The 17892-nt window shown below is 34.8% G+C and overlaps 1 protein-coding gene across 1 annotated transcript; it reads left to right on the forward strand.

The window, feature by feature from the left end:
- The first annotated feature begins 9852 nt into the window (after positions 1 to 9852).
- On the forward strand, positions 9853 to 11935 carry LOC131023735 (trans-cinnamate:CoA ligase, peroxisomal-like). The gene is made up of 2 exons (XM_057953298.1): positions 9853 to 10163; positions 10248 to 11935. Exons 1-2 carry the CDS (start codon positions 9966 to 9968, stop codon positions 11748 to 11750), a joined length of 1701 nt encoding a protein of 566 aa, XP_057809281.1. The 5' UTR covers positions 9853 to 9965; the 3' UTR covers positions 11751 to 11935.
- Positions 11936 to 17892: the final 5957 nt, after the last annotated feature.

The raw sequence follows: 17892 nt of genomic DNA on the forward strand, positions 1-17892 counted from the left end.
AAATTTGCATATTATTTATAAGGAAATCCTTACTTTGCAATGAACACAATTTAAAAAAAAAATAGTTTTATTGATGACTTTGCACATCCTTATATATAAGATGCCATAACATTATTCAAATAATCAAATATGCTGAAATAGGAATTTTATTAAAAAAAAAAAAAAAAACCTAAACCCATGAAAATATATAATCAAATATGTTTAAGTTATTTTTATGGAGATATAAAATAATACTATTCTATTAACAATTGAAAATAATGAATTCTAAATATGTTCGCCAATTACTAGACTATTACATATATTACACCATTTTCAAATAAAATTAATTAATGAAAACACAAGCTAGCCATATATTTTGCTAAGAGTCGAACTATAGACTCCCGTTCAAAAGAGACTTTCAGTGTCTTAATTTTGCCAATTAAGTTAGATCTCATCAACAAATCTTTTTAAGTTATTGTTACTAATCATTTTATATTTTATTTTATTAATACATGTTGAATAAGATATTTATTGAATATTGACAAGATTGTGAGTTTAATTTGTTGTATACCTTTCTCTTTGGTTGCTTTCGATAAAGTGAGATAAACATATAAATGCGTTTATTGTTTATTTCGTCCCGTCTTATTATAAGGTAAGGTAAGAACTTACGTGCGGGGGACTCTCTACAAGCAAACACAATATAGAAGAAACACAAACACAATTAGTGGGACAAGATTATTGTGACGGAGGGAGTAATAATTTTGAAATATTACATTTCTTCATATGAATAACTACTTTTTATTAAGACAAGAGTTACTTTTAATAAGTATAAAATATACATTTGTTAGCACCAAAGTATACTTTTATTTTTATTAATATAAGTATTTACCTTCATTCAATATAAAGTGTTATATTTTTTAAACCCACTAAACCCTAAACCCTGAACACTAAATCCTAAATCCTGAACACTACACCCTCAACCCTAATAGGATAAACATTTGTTTGCTCAAATATATACTTATGTTTATATAAGTATTTTCATTCAATATAAAGTATTATAAATATCAATAAATACTTTTTATTACAATAATAATTATTTGACCAAATAACTGATAACACTAAGCCCTAAACCCTGAACACTTCACCCTGACCTCTAATAGGAATATTTACTTTTAATAAGCATAAGATATACATTTGTTTGCACAAATGTATACTTATGTTTATATAAATATTTAACTTCATTCAATATAAAGTATTACACATATCAATAATCATGTTTTCTTACAATAATAATTATTTGACCAAATAACTGAGAACACTAAACCCTAAACCCTGAACACTACACCCTGAACCCTAATAGAAATATTTACTTTTTAATGAGCATAAGATATACATTTGTCTGCACAAATGTATACTTATGTTTATATAAGTATTTAACTTCATTCACAGCAATATTTACTTTTGTTCACAATAATAATTATTTGACCAAATAATTAAAATTACAAATTCTCCTGAATAAAAGTAACAATTATTGTGAACAAATGTAATAATTTAGAAATATTACATTTCATGATAACAATAATTACTTGACCATATAGCTAAGAATAAAAGTTCTAGCGAGTGAAAATACTATTACTTTTCTTCACATCAATAATTACTTTTACTTACAAAAATAATTACTTGAGCAAATAACTAAAAGTAAAAGTTCTTATAAATAACAATAAACATTATTGTGGAGAAATGTAATATTTTTAAAACATTACCTTTCATCATATGGTTACTTTTTCTTAGGACAATTTTTACTTGACTAAATAACTAAAAATATAAGTTCTAATGAGTAAAAATAAGCACTACTTTTATTCATAAAAATAATTACTTTTTCTTACTATAATAAGTACTTAATTAACCAAATAATTAAAAGTACAAGTTCTAATAAATAAAAGTAACAATTATCATAAACAAATGTAATAATTTTGAAACATTTGTTCACGATAATTGTTATTTTTACTCACGAGAACTTATACTTTTAGTTATTTGTTCAAGTAATTATTATCGTAAAAAAAAATTTATTGTTATCAAGAAATGTAACATTTTAAAAGTATTACATTTTTAAAAAAATATATAAAAAATGCAAAAGAAAAACAATAAAAAAAAACAAACGAAAAATAAAGAAAATATCGAAAGGATAAAAAAATCAAAATATATAAAAAATGCAAAAGAAAAACAATAAAAAGAAAAAAAAATATATATTAAAAAATGCAAAAAATAAAATACAAAAAAATAAAGAAAACAGGAAAAAGAAAAAAAACGTAAAAAAAACAAAAAAGGAAACAAAACAAGAAAAAGAAAACCCAAAAAACGAAAAAATAACAGAAAATGTATTAAAAACGAAAACAAGAAAGAATAAAAAAAATAAAAAAAAATGAAAAAACAACAAAAAATATATTAAAAACGAAAACAAGAAAAGAAAAAAAAAGGAAACAAAACCAGAAAAAGAAAACCCAAAAAATGAAAAATAATAGAAAATATATTAAAAACGAAAACAAGAAAAAAGAAAACGAAAAAATAACAAAAAATATACTCCCTCTGTCCATGAAAAAGAGTCCCATTTGGGGTTTGGCTCGGGTTTTAAGAAAATTGTTAAAGTAGGTATAAGTGAGATAAATGTATAATTTTTAGGGGTATTATTAATACAAAAAAGTAGAATAAAAATACATTTTTAGCTAAAAAGTGGAATAAAAGTATAATTTATAGTTAAATGTAAGAGAAAAAGTATGATGTGATGGTTCAAAAAGTTAAATGAGACTATTTTTCATGGACAAAAAAAATGGGGTAAGTAGGACTCTTTTTCATGGACGGAGGGAGTATTAAAAACGAAAACAAGAAAAAATAGTGTAGCTATTGGGTTTCGCTCTAAGTAGAAAGTGATGCGTCACTTATAACCGCTACACCTCAAGACCAACTTTGGTTATTATCTCTCAAAACTAGTATATATACGTTCAAAATGGGTCGGGTCAAGACGGGCCAGACCCGTCTTATCCTATACGGTCAACCACACACAAGATTAGCCCAAGAAGAAACAGATGCACATATTTTGATATACTAGCAAGAATGTCACTTGTTACACACGTAAAAAATTATGAATATTTATATAGAGAGAGAAAATATATTTTTGTGAAATTGAGAATCCGTGAACTGTTGTTATGAATAACTCAATAAATTTTATAAATAAACATATTGGTCTAGGGTTTAAATCCTGAAGGACCGAAATTATCAACATATTAAATAGATACATCTGTTCATCTGTTACATTGATTCATTCGTAAAATTTATTGATTTGGTCATTATTCTCATTTTTCACAAAAAAAACTGAATAAAACCATATATATATATATATATATATATATATATGTATGAGCTACCGTGAGAGCACATCTTAAAATAAGAAATAAGAGCAATTTTTAATGTATGAATTTTATGTAGAATACGTATGAATTCGCTGTATAAAAGTATGAATTGTGAAAATAAATTTTTGCTACCTTTGGGATTCAAACTCAGGACCATAAATCCATCCAACAGAATGACGAATCAACCGTAGATCTTGATGATCTAAGGGCTGAAAATGATTCTTATTTTATATCTTAAGAAATGCTCTTATTTTAGCTCATCCCTATATATATATATATATATATAACATAACCCTATATATATATATATATATATACACACACACATCATCAATGATTTTGAAGAATTTTTTTATATACAAATAAATTCGATCTCATCTTATACCAAATAAATCTAATTTATATTATATTCAAATGAGAACCATTAATTATTGTGAAAACGGAACACCATTGTCACTCATTCGATTGCCAAGATCTATGGTGAGTGCATCATTTTTGTTGGGAATCTTGTGGAATATCCTAATCCTTGTTTTGATGATACCAAAATTCATAGGTCGTATTTGTAATAGACTAGAATTATTTTGAACTCAAGTGTTAGAGTTCGGTTCTAGTTTAGCTTGCGGTGTCGAAGACTGAAGAACGAATGACTGAAGACTGAAGACTGCAGATACCAACTGAAGTATCAGTTAGGAACTGATTACTTAATGCGCGCAATGGACTGATACTAAAGTTAAGTATCAGTTGAACATTCCTCCTAGGACTGATCTTCCAACGTTAAGAGGAAGCCACGTACTCACAAAGTACAGCCGCATTAAATGCAGAAATCTTAGGATTGATAAACATGCATTTTTACATCTTGGTGTGTCATTTTTTATGTTTAGTTATGAGGATTTTGTGTGTTTGTTGATTTATTTGAGCTTATATTGGTTTATGGTCAAGAACTTGTCACTTGCTCATTGTTTGAACGAATTTTCAGATATAATGAAGCAGAATTTGGAAGAATTGGCTGAAATAAAAGTTGTAGTTCGTCTCGATAGGAGTTCGTGAGCGCAAACGGATCGTAAATCGGAGTTCGGACGAAGGAGAACGAGACATAACAAAATTGCTGCGCAAAGTGTCAGAGATCGCGTGGTCGGCTCGCGCGGCCGCATGCCACGGCCGCGCGACGGAGCAGAATTTGCTGGAAGACCGCGCGGTCCAGGCGCGCGGCCGCGCGAGTCGCCGAGTTTTCGCCCAAAAGTCCGTTTTTCAGCCTTTTACGCAATTTTTGGGTATTTTTGAGTCCTACTTGACCTAGGGCATATAAATACTCCCCAAGAACTTATTTCTAAAGACTTTTTATCGCTTTATATCATATACTACTTTTCCTGAGAGCTGAGAGAGACGGAGAACAGAGCAAGAGCAAGACTGAAGATTCTCAATTTTACTACGGTTTTTCTTGTTGAATGTTTATTTATTTGATTGAGAATTGTATTCTAGTTCATATGTCTATGTGTGGCTAGAATCCCTTTTTCCCAGGGTTTAGGGAGTAGACATGGTTTGAATTTCTGACTGTTTGATTCGATTAATTGAGATTGTTATTCCTTTTTATGTTCTTGTTATAATTGTTTGCTTTATTGATTGGCCACCAATTTAGCATAATCATAGTTTTAATTTGAGATCGGGAGATGATAATTATTACCTGAACTAAGAACATAAAACACATTTATTTTAATTCTAAAGGGAATTGATAACTGCGAGGGCGTTAATCCTAGGAACTTTTAGGAGTTACATGTTAGAAGTGCGATCCAGGGATGGTAGCCTTGCATGTAATCAACGGTTTGTATGCCACGGGAGTGGGTATGAACTAACTTTGCGATTGCCTTAGGAATCATCTTATTAATTGAATTGAACATGTTAGTGAGGAGAATCTGTTGAAACCTTTGCCTTGGGAAATCTTCTCTTATCTGTTTCTCTGTTTCGCAGCTTGATTTATTTTGTTTCATGTTATTTATTTATTTATTTATTTAGTTTTAAAACTAAAACTCTTAATTTCGTTTGTCCAGATAGAGTAAAATAATTTAGGATAGGAATTGGTAAATTCAGTCTCTGTGGAATACGTCCTTGCTTGCTACTGTACACAATTGCACCCGTACACTTGCGGCGTGTTAATAAAATAGCGAACAAGGATCTTATCTCTGCAGAGGTCATTCCTATCTGGTGGTTACTTTTCAGAGACGTCGCATCTCCTGTCCATCAAGAGAGCCGTTTCCACCCAGAGAAGGAACCTCGAAGATTGAAGCCTCAACTCAAATTCGAATTGCTCTCCAACGGAAGAAATCTTGATGACGTTCTACGCCAACAGATCTATTCAAGAGTTCTCCTACAAATAGTGCTCGAGGATCACTTCAACCTTCACCGATTCAACGACATAAGCTGAAGCTCTGCCGAAATTGCTACTCAGCCTAAAGTTTAACCTCCCCAAAGCTTGAATCGAAGAAGATAATTCTAAAGCCAAAATCAGTCACTACTGATTACATATATTCTCTTAGACCTTAGGCGAACCTCTGTTTACCCAGAAGCCAAAGGTAAAACTTTCTTCAAAGAACTTGTTCTTTGTAGTATAGTTGACACTCGTTCAAACCTCCCCCCAAAAGAGTGTTTGAGTGATTCGGAGTTCAGGAAGGTACTCTGACTCTGAGTGAGAAGTCCTAGCACGGGTTGTGCTGAGCAGAGAAATCCGACGCGAGTGAAGCGTGGGTACTGAAGAAGGGTTTTCTTCAGTGGTACGGTTGTGTGCACCCGGCAAGCACACGGTTTGGTTTGCAGTGCACCTGTTAAGCACTTGCGGAGTGGATTGTTGGTCTGATCAACCGACCGTGGATGTAGGAAAGGGTTTTTCTGAACCACGTAAAAGTCTCTGTGTTGTTTACAGCTTTCAGTTTTACATTATTACTTGTGTTATTTCAATTGATAAACTGAACACTGATTAACTACAAAGAGAAACCTAAAGACCAACAACGTGCTCCACCGAGGCTATTGCGAAACTAAGCTTAATTTCTGCTGCGTATGATATCAGTCTGACTGATCTATCTTGTGATAGTCAGGAAGAGTGTTATCATCTTTGTTTTAGCAAACCCGACTGAAGCCTTTATTTGCATCAGTTAAGTTCCAGTAACTTAACTGATAACTCTTTACTGAAGAGCTTTCAGTATCAGTCGTCAACCCTGTTTGGTCAAAACTGTTTTCAGACAGGAGTCTGTGTTTGCGTGTAAAGTTTCGTTTTGATCTCTGACTGAGATCCCTCTGATTGAGGAATTGTAAAAATAGGCCATAGGTGTATTCCCCCCTCCCCATACACCTATTCGAGACCCTCAGGACCTAACAATTTTGATGGATGAATGCAACACTTTGATCAGAATTCCATGAAAGACAAAAGATCCGTTTATAATATCTAGTGCAATTAATTTCATGACAAATGTAGTATCTTTATATATTTATAGTAGTGTTCTCATGTTCCCACTAAAAAATGCAGTTCTCATGATATCCTACCCTATGTTCTTAAATTAAAATGAGTAAATATATATATAAAATAATATCAAAATATGTAAGAATGTATACTTTTATAATAATGTTTTTTTAATACTACTTTTATAATAATGTTAATTGTAGATAATAAATATATGTAAAACGTACGAACAACAATCGTGTATGCTGGTAATATACGTTTTGTCCATATATTAGTATCGCGAATATAAAAAAAAAGTGAGTATTCAACGTACGCCTCGTGAATGAGATAGGGTATTTCAGTGAAATTTAAAATCAATTTTATTTTCAATAGGGAGTTTGAAATTCACGTGTAACGAAAAATTGACATTTAATAAACACAAAACGGATATATTAAGGCTGAATGTTTCTCTTGCATCTTGACTAATTTGAAGTCAAGATGTGAGTTGGATTTGTACTATAGTATATGTATTCCTGTAAATTATTGAATTCGGCATACTATGACCTTTTGTTGAGTTTTATTACTTAGGTGAATTATGATGTTTATCGAAAACTAAAGTAAAAGATTGGCTGCTTCAAACTGAAAGTCTTGAAAATTAAAATATTTCTGCTTATTAAATTAAATAGAAAACGATCACTCGGTCCCACGATTTTTTCCCCTGAATTTGTGTAGCAGCTACATGAAATTAGTCATATATTGTTGTTCTATCTTATAGTATTTTCTTTCGTTAGAAAACGATCACTCGGTCCCATGATACTTTTTTTTTTTACTTGAATTCGTGCAGCAGTACATAAAATTAGTTACATATTGATGTTATATCTTATATTTTCATTCGTTAATTGTTTTATACACGCTCGAATACAAATTTAAGGAAATTAAAAACATAGATTCAGATGATGACTATCCAGAGATGCCATGTTCTCGATTTTGTCCAAAAATTGTTAGGTACAAATGTAACGATCAAATTAAATAGCTTGGGTTCAACCATAATTAAGTATTAACTGTACTTGTTTTTAGAGAGAGAAGGGAAAGAGAAGACTAAAAATAAAGAGGATGTGGTGATATGTAAGCGGAGACAACAAACAAACAGTCGTGCTTCACAAAATTTCCAGTCAAAAGCAAAATGAGTACTCTTTCAATTTAATTCAGCAAAATTGGAATTTTGAATGACTAAAACGCAATTGAAAAAAAAGAAACGTTGAGCAAGAACTAGCTAGCTAGACTTTAAAATAAGATACAATTTCCAGGAAAAAAAACGAAATATTTTTAATTTTAATATTTTTTAGTGGTTAAATGAAGGAGAAAAGAAAATGAATTATTTATGGTGGGGGCAGTCACATGGAAAGCAGTGGTTAGATTGGAACTCCTTTAAACAATACTGATTCACGTTGGCCAGCTTTTCATTTTTTCTATATTGCAATTGCAACAACAAATGATATTTTGTTATCTCGCGTGTGCGTGAGTAGAACATGTGGACCAAAAAATATAAAACTAAAAACAAAAAATCAAAAAAATCGTGGTAGTGATAATGTCTTTTTCATTCTTGGTATAATTGTTGTATATATGTAGCATTTCTTTGAGAGAGTTACAATTCATCATACACATTTACATTTACACACACTATGTGATTGTGATTGGAATCCACAACCTATTAATTTAATGATCCCGCGAAAGATGACTCAAACTCATGATCTCATGTCTTGGGCATTAACTTTGTACTGTTAGATCAACACACGCACACAATTAAATTGCATTTTATTGTCATATAGTTTGTAAGTTTTATTGTTATTACACAAATTTCATATTTGCATCCACGAAAGAAAACTCAAAATTGAAGTATCTTTATTAGGAACAGCTTCCGACTTCTTTTTTTAAATAATATTGATGACAAACAATATCTTTTATGCTTCATATCTTAATTTTTGATTTTTGATTTTTTTTGGGGGGTTTCAATAGTTAGGTTTATATATATATACGATGTTCTTTTGTGCGTATATTTCAATATTTCATATCGTGAAACAAAATGTGTCCAAATTGTTAGGGGAACTCGTAATTCATATGTATGTTGTGTAACACATTAAATTTTTATTCCTTTAGATCTACGTTTAAAACAAATATTTACAGCTTGACAAGTCTTTCTAAAAAAGGGCACTATGAAATTAATAAGCATGAATACGTGACGAAGGAAAAGACCATGAAGAATTGCAACGAATAATTAGATTTTTCCGATAATACTGATTTACCCTATAATAGGTCCACGTTTAAATTTGCATAGTATTATAAGGAAATCCTTACTTTGCAATGAACACAATTAAAAGAAAAAATAGTTATATTGAGGACTTTGCACATCCTTATATATAAGATGTCATAACATTATTCAAATAATCAAATATGTTTAAGTTATTTTTATGGAGATATAAAATAATACATTAAATTTGTCATATATTGTTGTTCTATCTTATATCCGTTTTGTGAGTTTGAAAACGATCACTCGGCCCCACGATACTTTTTTTTAAAACCTGAGTTTGTGCTGCACGTACATTATATTAGTTACATATTGATGCTATATCTTATATTTCTTTCGTTAATTGTTTTATACACGCTCGTATACAAATTTAAGGAAATTGTTAGGTACAAATCTAACGATCAAATTAAATAGCTTGGGTTCAACCATAATTAAGTATTAACTGTACTTGTTTTTAGAGAGAGAAGGGAAGAGAAGACAAAAAATAAAGAGGTTGTGGTGATCTGTTGGGCTATAAGCGGAGACAAAGTGGAGAGGTCAAGCAGCCCATCACAGTGTGAATGCCATATAATAGTTACAACAAAAATATTCAAGTCAAAAGTCTTGCTTTGTTAGTGTGTGACTGTGTAAAAATCATAGCAACTTCCCTCCCAAAATATAATAATAAATATTCAATGCTGTCTTTGAATGTGTGTGTATATATATATGTGATTCTACACTTGCATCAATCTCACACTTGCAAGCAACTTAAACTCGAAAAATCTCTCACATACAATCATCACAAGTTTCCAAAATCATCAACTAAGTATCTCCAAAAAAAGAAAAAGAAAACTAGAGAAAGCAAGAAATGGATAAACTACCAAAATGTGAAGCAAATTATGTAGCTCTTACTCCCCTCACCTTCTTGAAGAGGGCTGCAGCCGTTTACTCGAATCGTGCATCCGTCATACACCGCGGCGTCCGTTTCACGTGGCGGCAGACCTACGAGCGGTGTTGCCGCCTCGCCTCCGCCCTCAACTCGCTCAACGTTGTCAACAACGACGTTGTAAGTGAAACTCAAACTCATGAATCTTTCAATATCACATGTCCACGTCCTTAGCTAATCCAAGTTTGTGTTTACGTGGCACAGGTATCGGTGTTGGCTCCCAACATTCCGGCGTTGTACGAGATGCACTTCGCCGTGCCCATGGCCGGCGCCGTGCTCAACGCCATCAACACGAGACTCGATGCCAAAACCATCGCCACCATTCTCAGGCACTCGGAGGCCAAGATTTTCTTCATTGATTACGAGTTCGTGCCAGTAGCGAGGGATGCATTGAGGCTTCTGATGCCGGGCACGTCGATGCCGCTGGTGGTGGTGATCGACGACATCGACTGCCCCACCGGGATCCGCCTGGGCGAGCTCGAGTACGAGGCGCTGCTCTCGCAGGGGAATCCCCGATTCGTGCCGGCGGAGATCGCCGACGAGTTGAGCCCGATCGCCCTCAACTACACCTCCGGCACGACGTCGGAGCCCAAGGGGGTGGTGTACAGCCACCGCGGCGCCTACCTGAGCACCCTCAGCCTCATCCTCGGCTGGGGGATGCCGACCGAGCCGGTCTACATGTGGTCCCTCCCCATGTTCCACTGCAACGGCTGGACCTTCACGTGGGGCGTGGCCGCGCGCGGCGGCACCAACGTCTGCATCCGCTCCACCACCGCCGCCGAGATGTACGGCGCCATCGCCGCCCACGGCGTCACGCACATGTGCTGCGCGCCGATCGTCTTCAACCTCCTGCTGGACGCCAAGCCGCACGAGCGCCGCCCCCTCGTCGCCCCCGTGGAGATCCTGACGGGCGGCGCGCCACCGCCGGCGGCGCTCCTGGAGAGGATCGAGAGGCTAGGGTTCCACGTGGTGCACGCGTACGGGCTGACGGAGGCGACGGGGCCGGCGCTGGTGTGCGAGTGGCAGAGGAAGTGGGACCGGGTGTCGGGGGAGGAGAAGGCGCGGCTGAAGGCGCGGCAGGGGATCAGCATCCTGACGCTGGCCGACGTTGACGTGAAGGATCCGGAGACGATGGAGAGCGTGGCGCGCGACGGCAAGGCCATGGGGGAGATCGTGCTGCGCGGGAGCAGCATCATGAAAGGCTACCTCAAGGATGAGAAGGCCACGTCCGAGGCCTTCCGCAACGGCTGGTTCTTCACCGGAGACGTCGGGGTTATACACCCCGACGGCTACGTCGAGATCAAGGACCGGTCAAAGGACGTGATCATCTCCGGTGGGGAGAACATCAGCAGTGTGGAGGTCGAGGGAGCGCTCTACAAGCACGACGACATCGTCGAGGCGGCGGTGGTGGCCATGCCGCACCCTAAGTGGGGGGAGAGCCCATGCGCCTTCGTCAAGTTGAGGGACTCCGCCGCGCCCTCGGAGGCCGAGATCATCCACCACTGCCGGAACAACCTGCCGCATTTCATGGTGCCCAAGATGGTGCAGTTTATGGATGAACTGCCCAAGACTGCGACGGGGAAGATTCAGAAGTTTCAGCTGAGGGCTATGGCGAAGACGTTTGTGCCTCCGCCGGAGAAGAGGAGGCGGCATGATCATCGCCACAATAATAATCAGGACCAGCTTATGGCTTTGTCTCGTCTCTGATCAAATCAAGATATATACTTAATTAATTAATCATAGCCTATACTATACCTATTCCAAATTAACACCCTTCATCTCCTCAATACGTGTATTGTTAATTAATCATGTTTTTGTGAAGTTGCGATATTGATTGAGAGAATCATTATAGCTTTGTACGTGAAATAAAATTGTTGGTGTGACAATATTAATTATCGAATTTACTAAATTAATTTAGTTGCATAGTTATGGATTGTGATTCATCACTGTTGCGTTTATATGTTGTAAAAACTTTGTTTCTTAATAAATCGACAATAAAATTGCCAACTAATTGGAACCAGTGAGGACGATGAGCAATATCAACTTTGATATTCCCCTTTATATGTTTTTATCACTTCATGTCTAATAATACAACTACATTTTATGATGACGAGTAATTAAGAGGGTTTGGACATCCCTATAAGCTCGATAAGTATTTGCAAATAAGCTCATCTATATACAACTTATAAGCTATGAAAATGAGATCCAATAACTTATAAGCTCCCCCAAAATAAGTTCTTGATCAATCTCAAATATATTATTTTTCATAATCTTAACAATTATCAACATGCAAATGTAATCGTGTTATCCCAACATATATCCTCATAATTTCATCTCTATTCAATTTTCTTTGAGTTAATTGTTAAAACAGGACTGTAACTTTCAATGTTTTAAAAAATATGACTGTATGTTACGGAATTTGAAAATGAGGACTATAGTTTTCATTTTTTACATTTACACTTTTATTTAATTAACACATCAAAATTAGGACTAGCTTCCCTCACGACCCGAGATAGGAGTGTAAATGTAAAAAATGAAAGCTATACTCACAATTTTCAAATTCCACATAATTAACATATAATCCTCATTTTCAAATTCTGTAACATATAGTTCTCTTTCTGGAAATACTGAAAGTTACTATTCTATTTTAATTGACAATTCAATTCTTTATCTAGTTTATAAGCTCAATTATCAAAACTCTTTAATAAGCTATTAAAATATTACATCTTATAATATTATCCTAAAACTTATACATAATTTTTTTGAAGTTTATAAATTAATTTTTTGAAATAAGCTTAATCAAACAACTTAAAAATTACATTCCGAAAATAATATTCTCTTGTTCATATCGATGACACGTCATATAGCCAAGTAAAATATTTTGCATTTCGAAAATAATCTCCTGTTCATATTGACACACCATATACCTAAGTAAAATATTTTCATAGTTTTCTTTTTTCGAGAACCAAATATTTTAATATGTTAAAATATTAATTAAATCAATAATAAGAAACTGAATCTTTTAGAACTTGCCAGTCGGACTATTCACTTCTTGTCTGCAAATAGCATAATTACATTCCGAGTGGGACTATTCACTTTTTATCTGCAAATAGTATAATTATATAATATATTTGAATAAAAAAAATTAGCATAATTACATCGCCAGTGGACTATTCACTTTTTACCTGCAAATAGAATAATTATAGAAACAATACATTTACGTAGATATTTTAAAGAAGAAAACACAAATTTTGACCATTAATTTGAAAAATATAAAATCTGACAATTTTTTATCTATTGAAATTATTTTGCCCTTAATTAGGCGGATCAAATTTGAGTTTGCGCACAAATTAGGTACACTTGACTCTATTAGTGCCAAAAGTACCAACACCAAGTAAATTGGCACACTTGGCACGAATGGTGCTACTGACCATATTAGTGTCAATAGTGTCATATACTTGTGTTGATACATTGTCTTGTCTTATATAGATGAATGCAGTTATATGGTCATTTTGAACACTTCCTCGTAGAGTTTAGATTCTCCATTTAGGATTTAGATTCTCCATTTAAGATTTAGATTCCTCATTTAAGGTTTAATCATTGAATGATACTTTTGGAACGAATATTACCATTTGTGCCAAAAGTATCAATTTACTTGCATTTTTTAAAAAAAAATTGTTAGTACTTTTAGCACTAATATTATCATTTGTGCAAAAAATATCAATTTACTTAGTTTTTTTTCCCCTGTTGGTACTTTGGGCACTAATAGGCACTAATAGTGCCAAGTGTACCTAACCCGCGCGCAAATCCAAATTTCATCCGTCCTAATTAAAGGCAAAACAGTCTTAAAACGTAAAAAAAAATGACCAAAATTGTATTTTTTTAGATGGGTGACCAAATATTATGTTTTACTGTTCAAAATGGCTATCTCATGTTTTTGACCAAAAATAAAGGGATTGTAGTTGTGTTGTATACTAAAATGTTCATGTTTTTATGAGACGGCCTAAAAGGACAAAAAGTTCATGTTTTTGTGAGACGGAAGGAGTATTGTTTTATATTTTTATTTTTTTTTATAAATTATCATTGTGAATTAATATTATTTAATTTATTTTATTTTATTTTTGATCATTTTGTGTATAAAAAATAGGGTTAAGTATCAAATAAGCCCCTAACACATAAGCCCTTATCACATTTAGATCCCTATAGTCGAAGTTGGGCCAACTAAACCCTCAAACTGCCTAATTTCAAACAATTGAGCCCTCACCTCTAACGGTGAGTTAACACCGTCATTTATTTTTATCTTTTTATTTTTTAAAATTTGAATAGGTGGGCCCCACCCTTCCACCCCTGCATCGCAAACAAGATCTCCAATTACATTCAATTGGTGCACCCGAAGATGGAGTTCTCGTTTTCCGGCAATCTGAATCAGAGGAAAATGGTGAATTCCGACGAGTTCTCGGAAACGGAATTCTTCAAGGCGTTTGTGGAGATGGCAAAAGAGGTTGTGGCTGGAATTGGGGGTAGGGTTTGCGGAGGTGGTGATTTGGGAATGTAGGGCTCCGATTGGCGGCGACCATTTTGTCGTTTGGAATTGGAGCCAGAGAGGGAAAGGCCTTGAAGAGAAAGGCATCTTCAACTTGACTAAGTGGTTGACTGAATCAAGTCGAAGAAGGGGAATGGCATGAGGGTTTGTTGTTGTTGCCTTTGTGTGTGTGTGTCGCGGAGGGTTCCCAGCGGCGGCGAGGTACGGTTGTCGCTCGGTCGAAGAATGAAATAGAGAGAGGTATTATTGGAGTGAGACGTGAGAGAGAACAGAGGGGTGGTTAGGGTCCAGAATGGCGGTGGCCATGGCCCTTGCTGTGGTCGTCGAAAAATGGGAAAAGAGGCGGTGGCTGGAATTGGGGGTAGGGTTTGCGGAGGTGGTGATGCGGGGTCAGGGTGGCTTTCACGGTGGTTCCGGGCTTTGGAGAGAGAGGGGGGCTAAAGATGCCTCAAACCGCCGCAGAGCGTGTTTCCGGCGAGTTTCCGGTGACTTTGTCGAGGAAGAAGGCGTGGATCCCACCACCACCTGCAAAATAAAAAAAATAAAAAAAATAGTTAACGGTGTTAACTTATCGTTAGAGGCGAGGGCCCAATTGTTCGAAATTAGGCAGTTTGAGGGTTTAGTTGGCCCAACTTTGACTATAGGGATCTAAACGTGATAAGAGCCACTATGTTAAGGGCTTATTTGATACTTAACCATAAAAAATATTTAAGGAAAAGGAAGGTCAATGGACGGGTTTGGCCCAACGGCCCGATGTCCCGAATGGGATTGGGTTGGGCTTGAGAAATTGCAGTCCGATCAGTTTTTGAGCCAGCCCGCCCTATCCCAGTATGTTCTAAACCCCCGATGAATCGATTCGATCCGCCCATTTTGTCACCTCTGATCTCAACTGATTAATAGGGAACATTGACGGTCGCGCGTTTTTGAAAATATAATTGAATATATTGTTACGGAAACTACTCTATTTTGTTATTAAGATAAAAATAGATAGTCTTTTGGGGGATATTCAAGCATGAACACCGCCTGTCTTAATAGAGAATTCTAAAGTACAATCATATCATTTCCTTTTAATAATAATAATAATAACAATAATAATAATAATAATAATAATAATAATAATAATAACAGTTAATAAACAATAACAGAGAGATTTAGATAGGGTTCAATCCCCACCATTCGGGCATTTTGCATAAAATTAATACTCCGTTTCTCAAATATATATATATATTTTTTTTTGGATCATCCCCAAAATAACTTCAGATTCATTTTAAAATACTATCCCATCACAACTAATACTTTATTTATTTTTACTTTTCATATTTTCACCACTCTCAGTACTAATTATCAAAGGTGGATCTAACATCTGTACCCCCAAATATATTTATTTTTTTTACTATATGTATATATAAGAGAAAATATAATATACTTAGCATTTTAACAATTCACAGTTATTTGTTTTGTGTTATTTTTATCTTATTTTTCTTTCTAATTAGTTAATGTTTGAGTCAATCCTCGAGTTAAAGTAAATTATGAACTATTAATAAAGAAATTAGTTTATCTTTTTAGAAGATAAAATAATTTTTCAAAAAAAAAACATATAAATAGGTATTTATATGCTTTTAATGTACTCGTCATTCAATCAATGAAATTGTGAAGAACTATTTACTATATTAAGTGACTGATTCTAATTCTAAACCCCACCCATTAAGATTCTATTTGGATATAAAAATTAACTAACGAAATGTTTAACAAAAAATTGGCTTGAGGGCCGTCCCCAAACCCTCGTGTAGGTATTTTTAAACGTCGTACTTCAATATATTTCATTCCCCCTAATAATAAATCATGGATCCGCCACTGCTAATTATCATATATTTTCACCACTTTAAATTTTAATAATCATACTTTTTCACCACTTTCAATACACTCAACAACTTTATCTTAAAACTTGTGTTTTTTATTTTTAGAAGTTATTTGGGGATGGAACTAAGACGCTTTTTTTAATTAAATAGTTCAAAATTTTAAATATTATCTAGACAGATTAATGTGCTTAATTTTTTATTTTTTAAGTAACAGTGAATGGACCAATGATATCGCATGGGAAATGCCGTAGTATTTAAGTATTAGAATGGGGCGTTTAAGTTTAATTCATGAATTTGTCGTAAATGGCAATATTGTAGCTAGGGTTAACTAATGCAAGAATATTGTAAGTCGTGACTCATGTATTTATCCTGTTAATAATAATTACATACTACAAGTCTGAACATTTTGAAGCAGCATGCAATGCATACAACTTCTTAGTTTTCAAATTCACCCACTATATTATGAATTTTTACATTAATTTCGAATATATTTATAATAAACGACTCACCTTGCCTTTGCCACTACAAAAAAAGCGCTGATTACCGACGGCTAAATGCCGTCGGTAAAAAAAGACGGCCGCCGGTAAATAGTGTTACCGGCGGCGATAACGGCGGCAATCTCCCGCCGCTAAACGGTTCGTCGGCAACGACAATAACGGCGGCGAACATCCGCCGTCGGCAGTTAACGGCGGCGCTGCCGCCGGAATTGTCGCCGTTAAACGGCGGAGCCTAGCCGGAGAAATAGCGGCGGCAGACACCGCCGCTAGTTACCGAGGGCTATCTTGCCGTCGGTAGAGAGCCACCGGAGTCCGGCTGACCCTGCCGGAAAACTACCGACGGCGAGTACCGCCGCTAACTAGCGGCGGCGAATCGCCGTCGGTAAAAATCTACCGCCGGCCGGTGGTTCACGCCGGAGGATGGCCGGGTATTTACCGAGGGGAAATTGCCGTCGGTAACTACCGACGGCGTTTTGCCCACGGTAATAGTTTTTATTTTATTTTTTTATTTTATTTTATTTTATTTTATTTATTTATTTATTTATTTATTTTATTGTATATTGTATATCCACAATTTATTTCCGTATTTATACGGTATTGCATACTTTAGACGAACTTCCCAGTCGGCGACCCGACTTCCCAGTGGGTCACCCATCTTACTTGTGCTATGTGTCAAGCACGCTTAACTTTGAAATTCTTTTCGAGTGATCACCAGTACAGAACACTCGTATTATTGATATATCTACATCTATTAATTCATTTAAATGCTATATACTCACTCATATAATTATAATCTTTGAATATGTGGAGATAATACCTTAAATATGTTGTTAATTAGTGAGCGAGTTCGTTTCGGTCCTTATTTTTATCGTCGGTAAAATATTTAATTAATATTTAATAATTAATTAATTAATTAATTAATTTTTTTTTTTTTTTAACATTAATACACC

The sequence above is a fragment of the Salvia miltiorrhiza genome, chromosome 4, assembly GCF_028751815.1.
Source record: "Salvia miltiorrhiza cultivar Shanhuang (shh) chromosome 4, IMPLAD_Smil_shh, whole genome shotgun sequence".
Taxonomy (NCBI): domain Eukaryota; kingdom Viridiplantae; phylum Streptophyta; class Magnoliopsida; order Lamiales; family Lamiaceae; genus Salvia; species Salvia miltiorrhiza.

Bases quoted from the DNA above. Each gene is read 5' to 3' on its own strand.
- LOC131023735 (XM_057953298.1), top strand. From the start codon at position 9,966: ATGGATAAACTACCAAAATGTGAAGCAAATTATGTAGCTCTTACTCCC. The intron at 10,164-10,247 runs GTAAGTGAAACT...TACGTGGCACAG, and splicing joins ACGTTGTCAACAACGACGTT to GTATCGGTGTTGGCTCCCAA.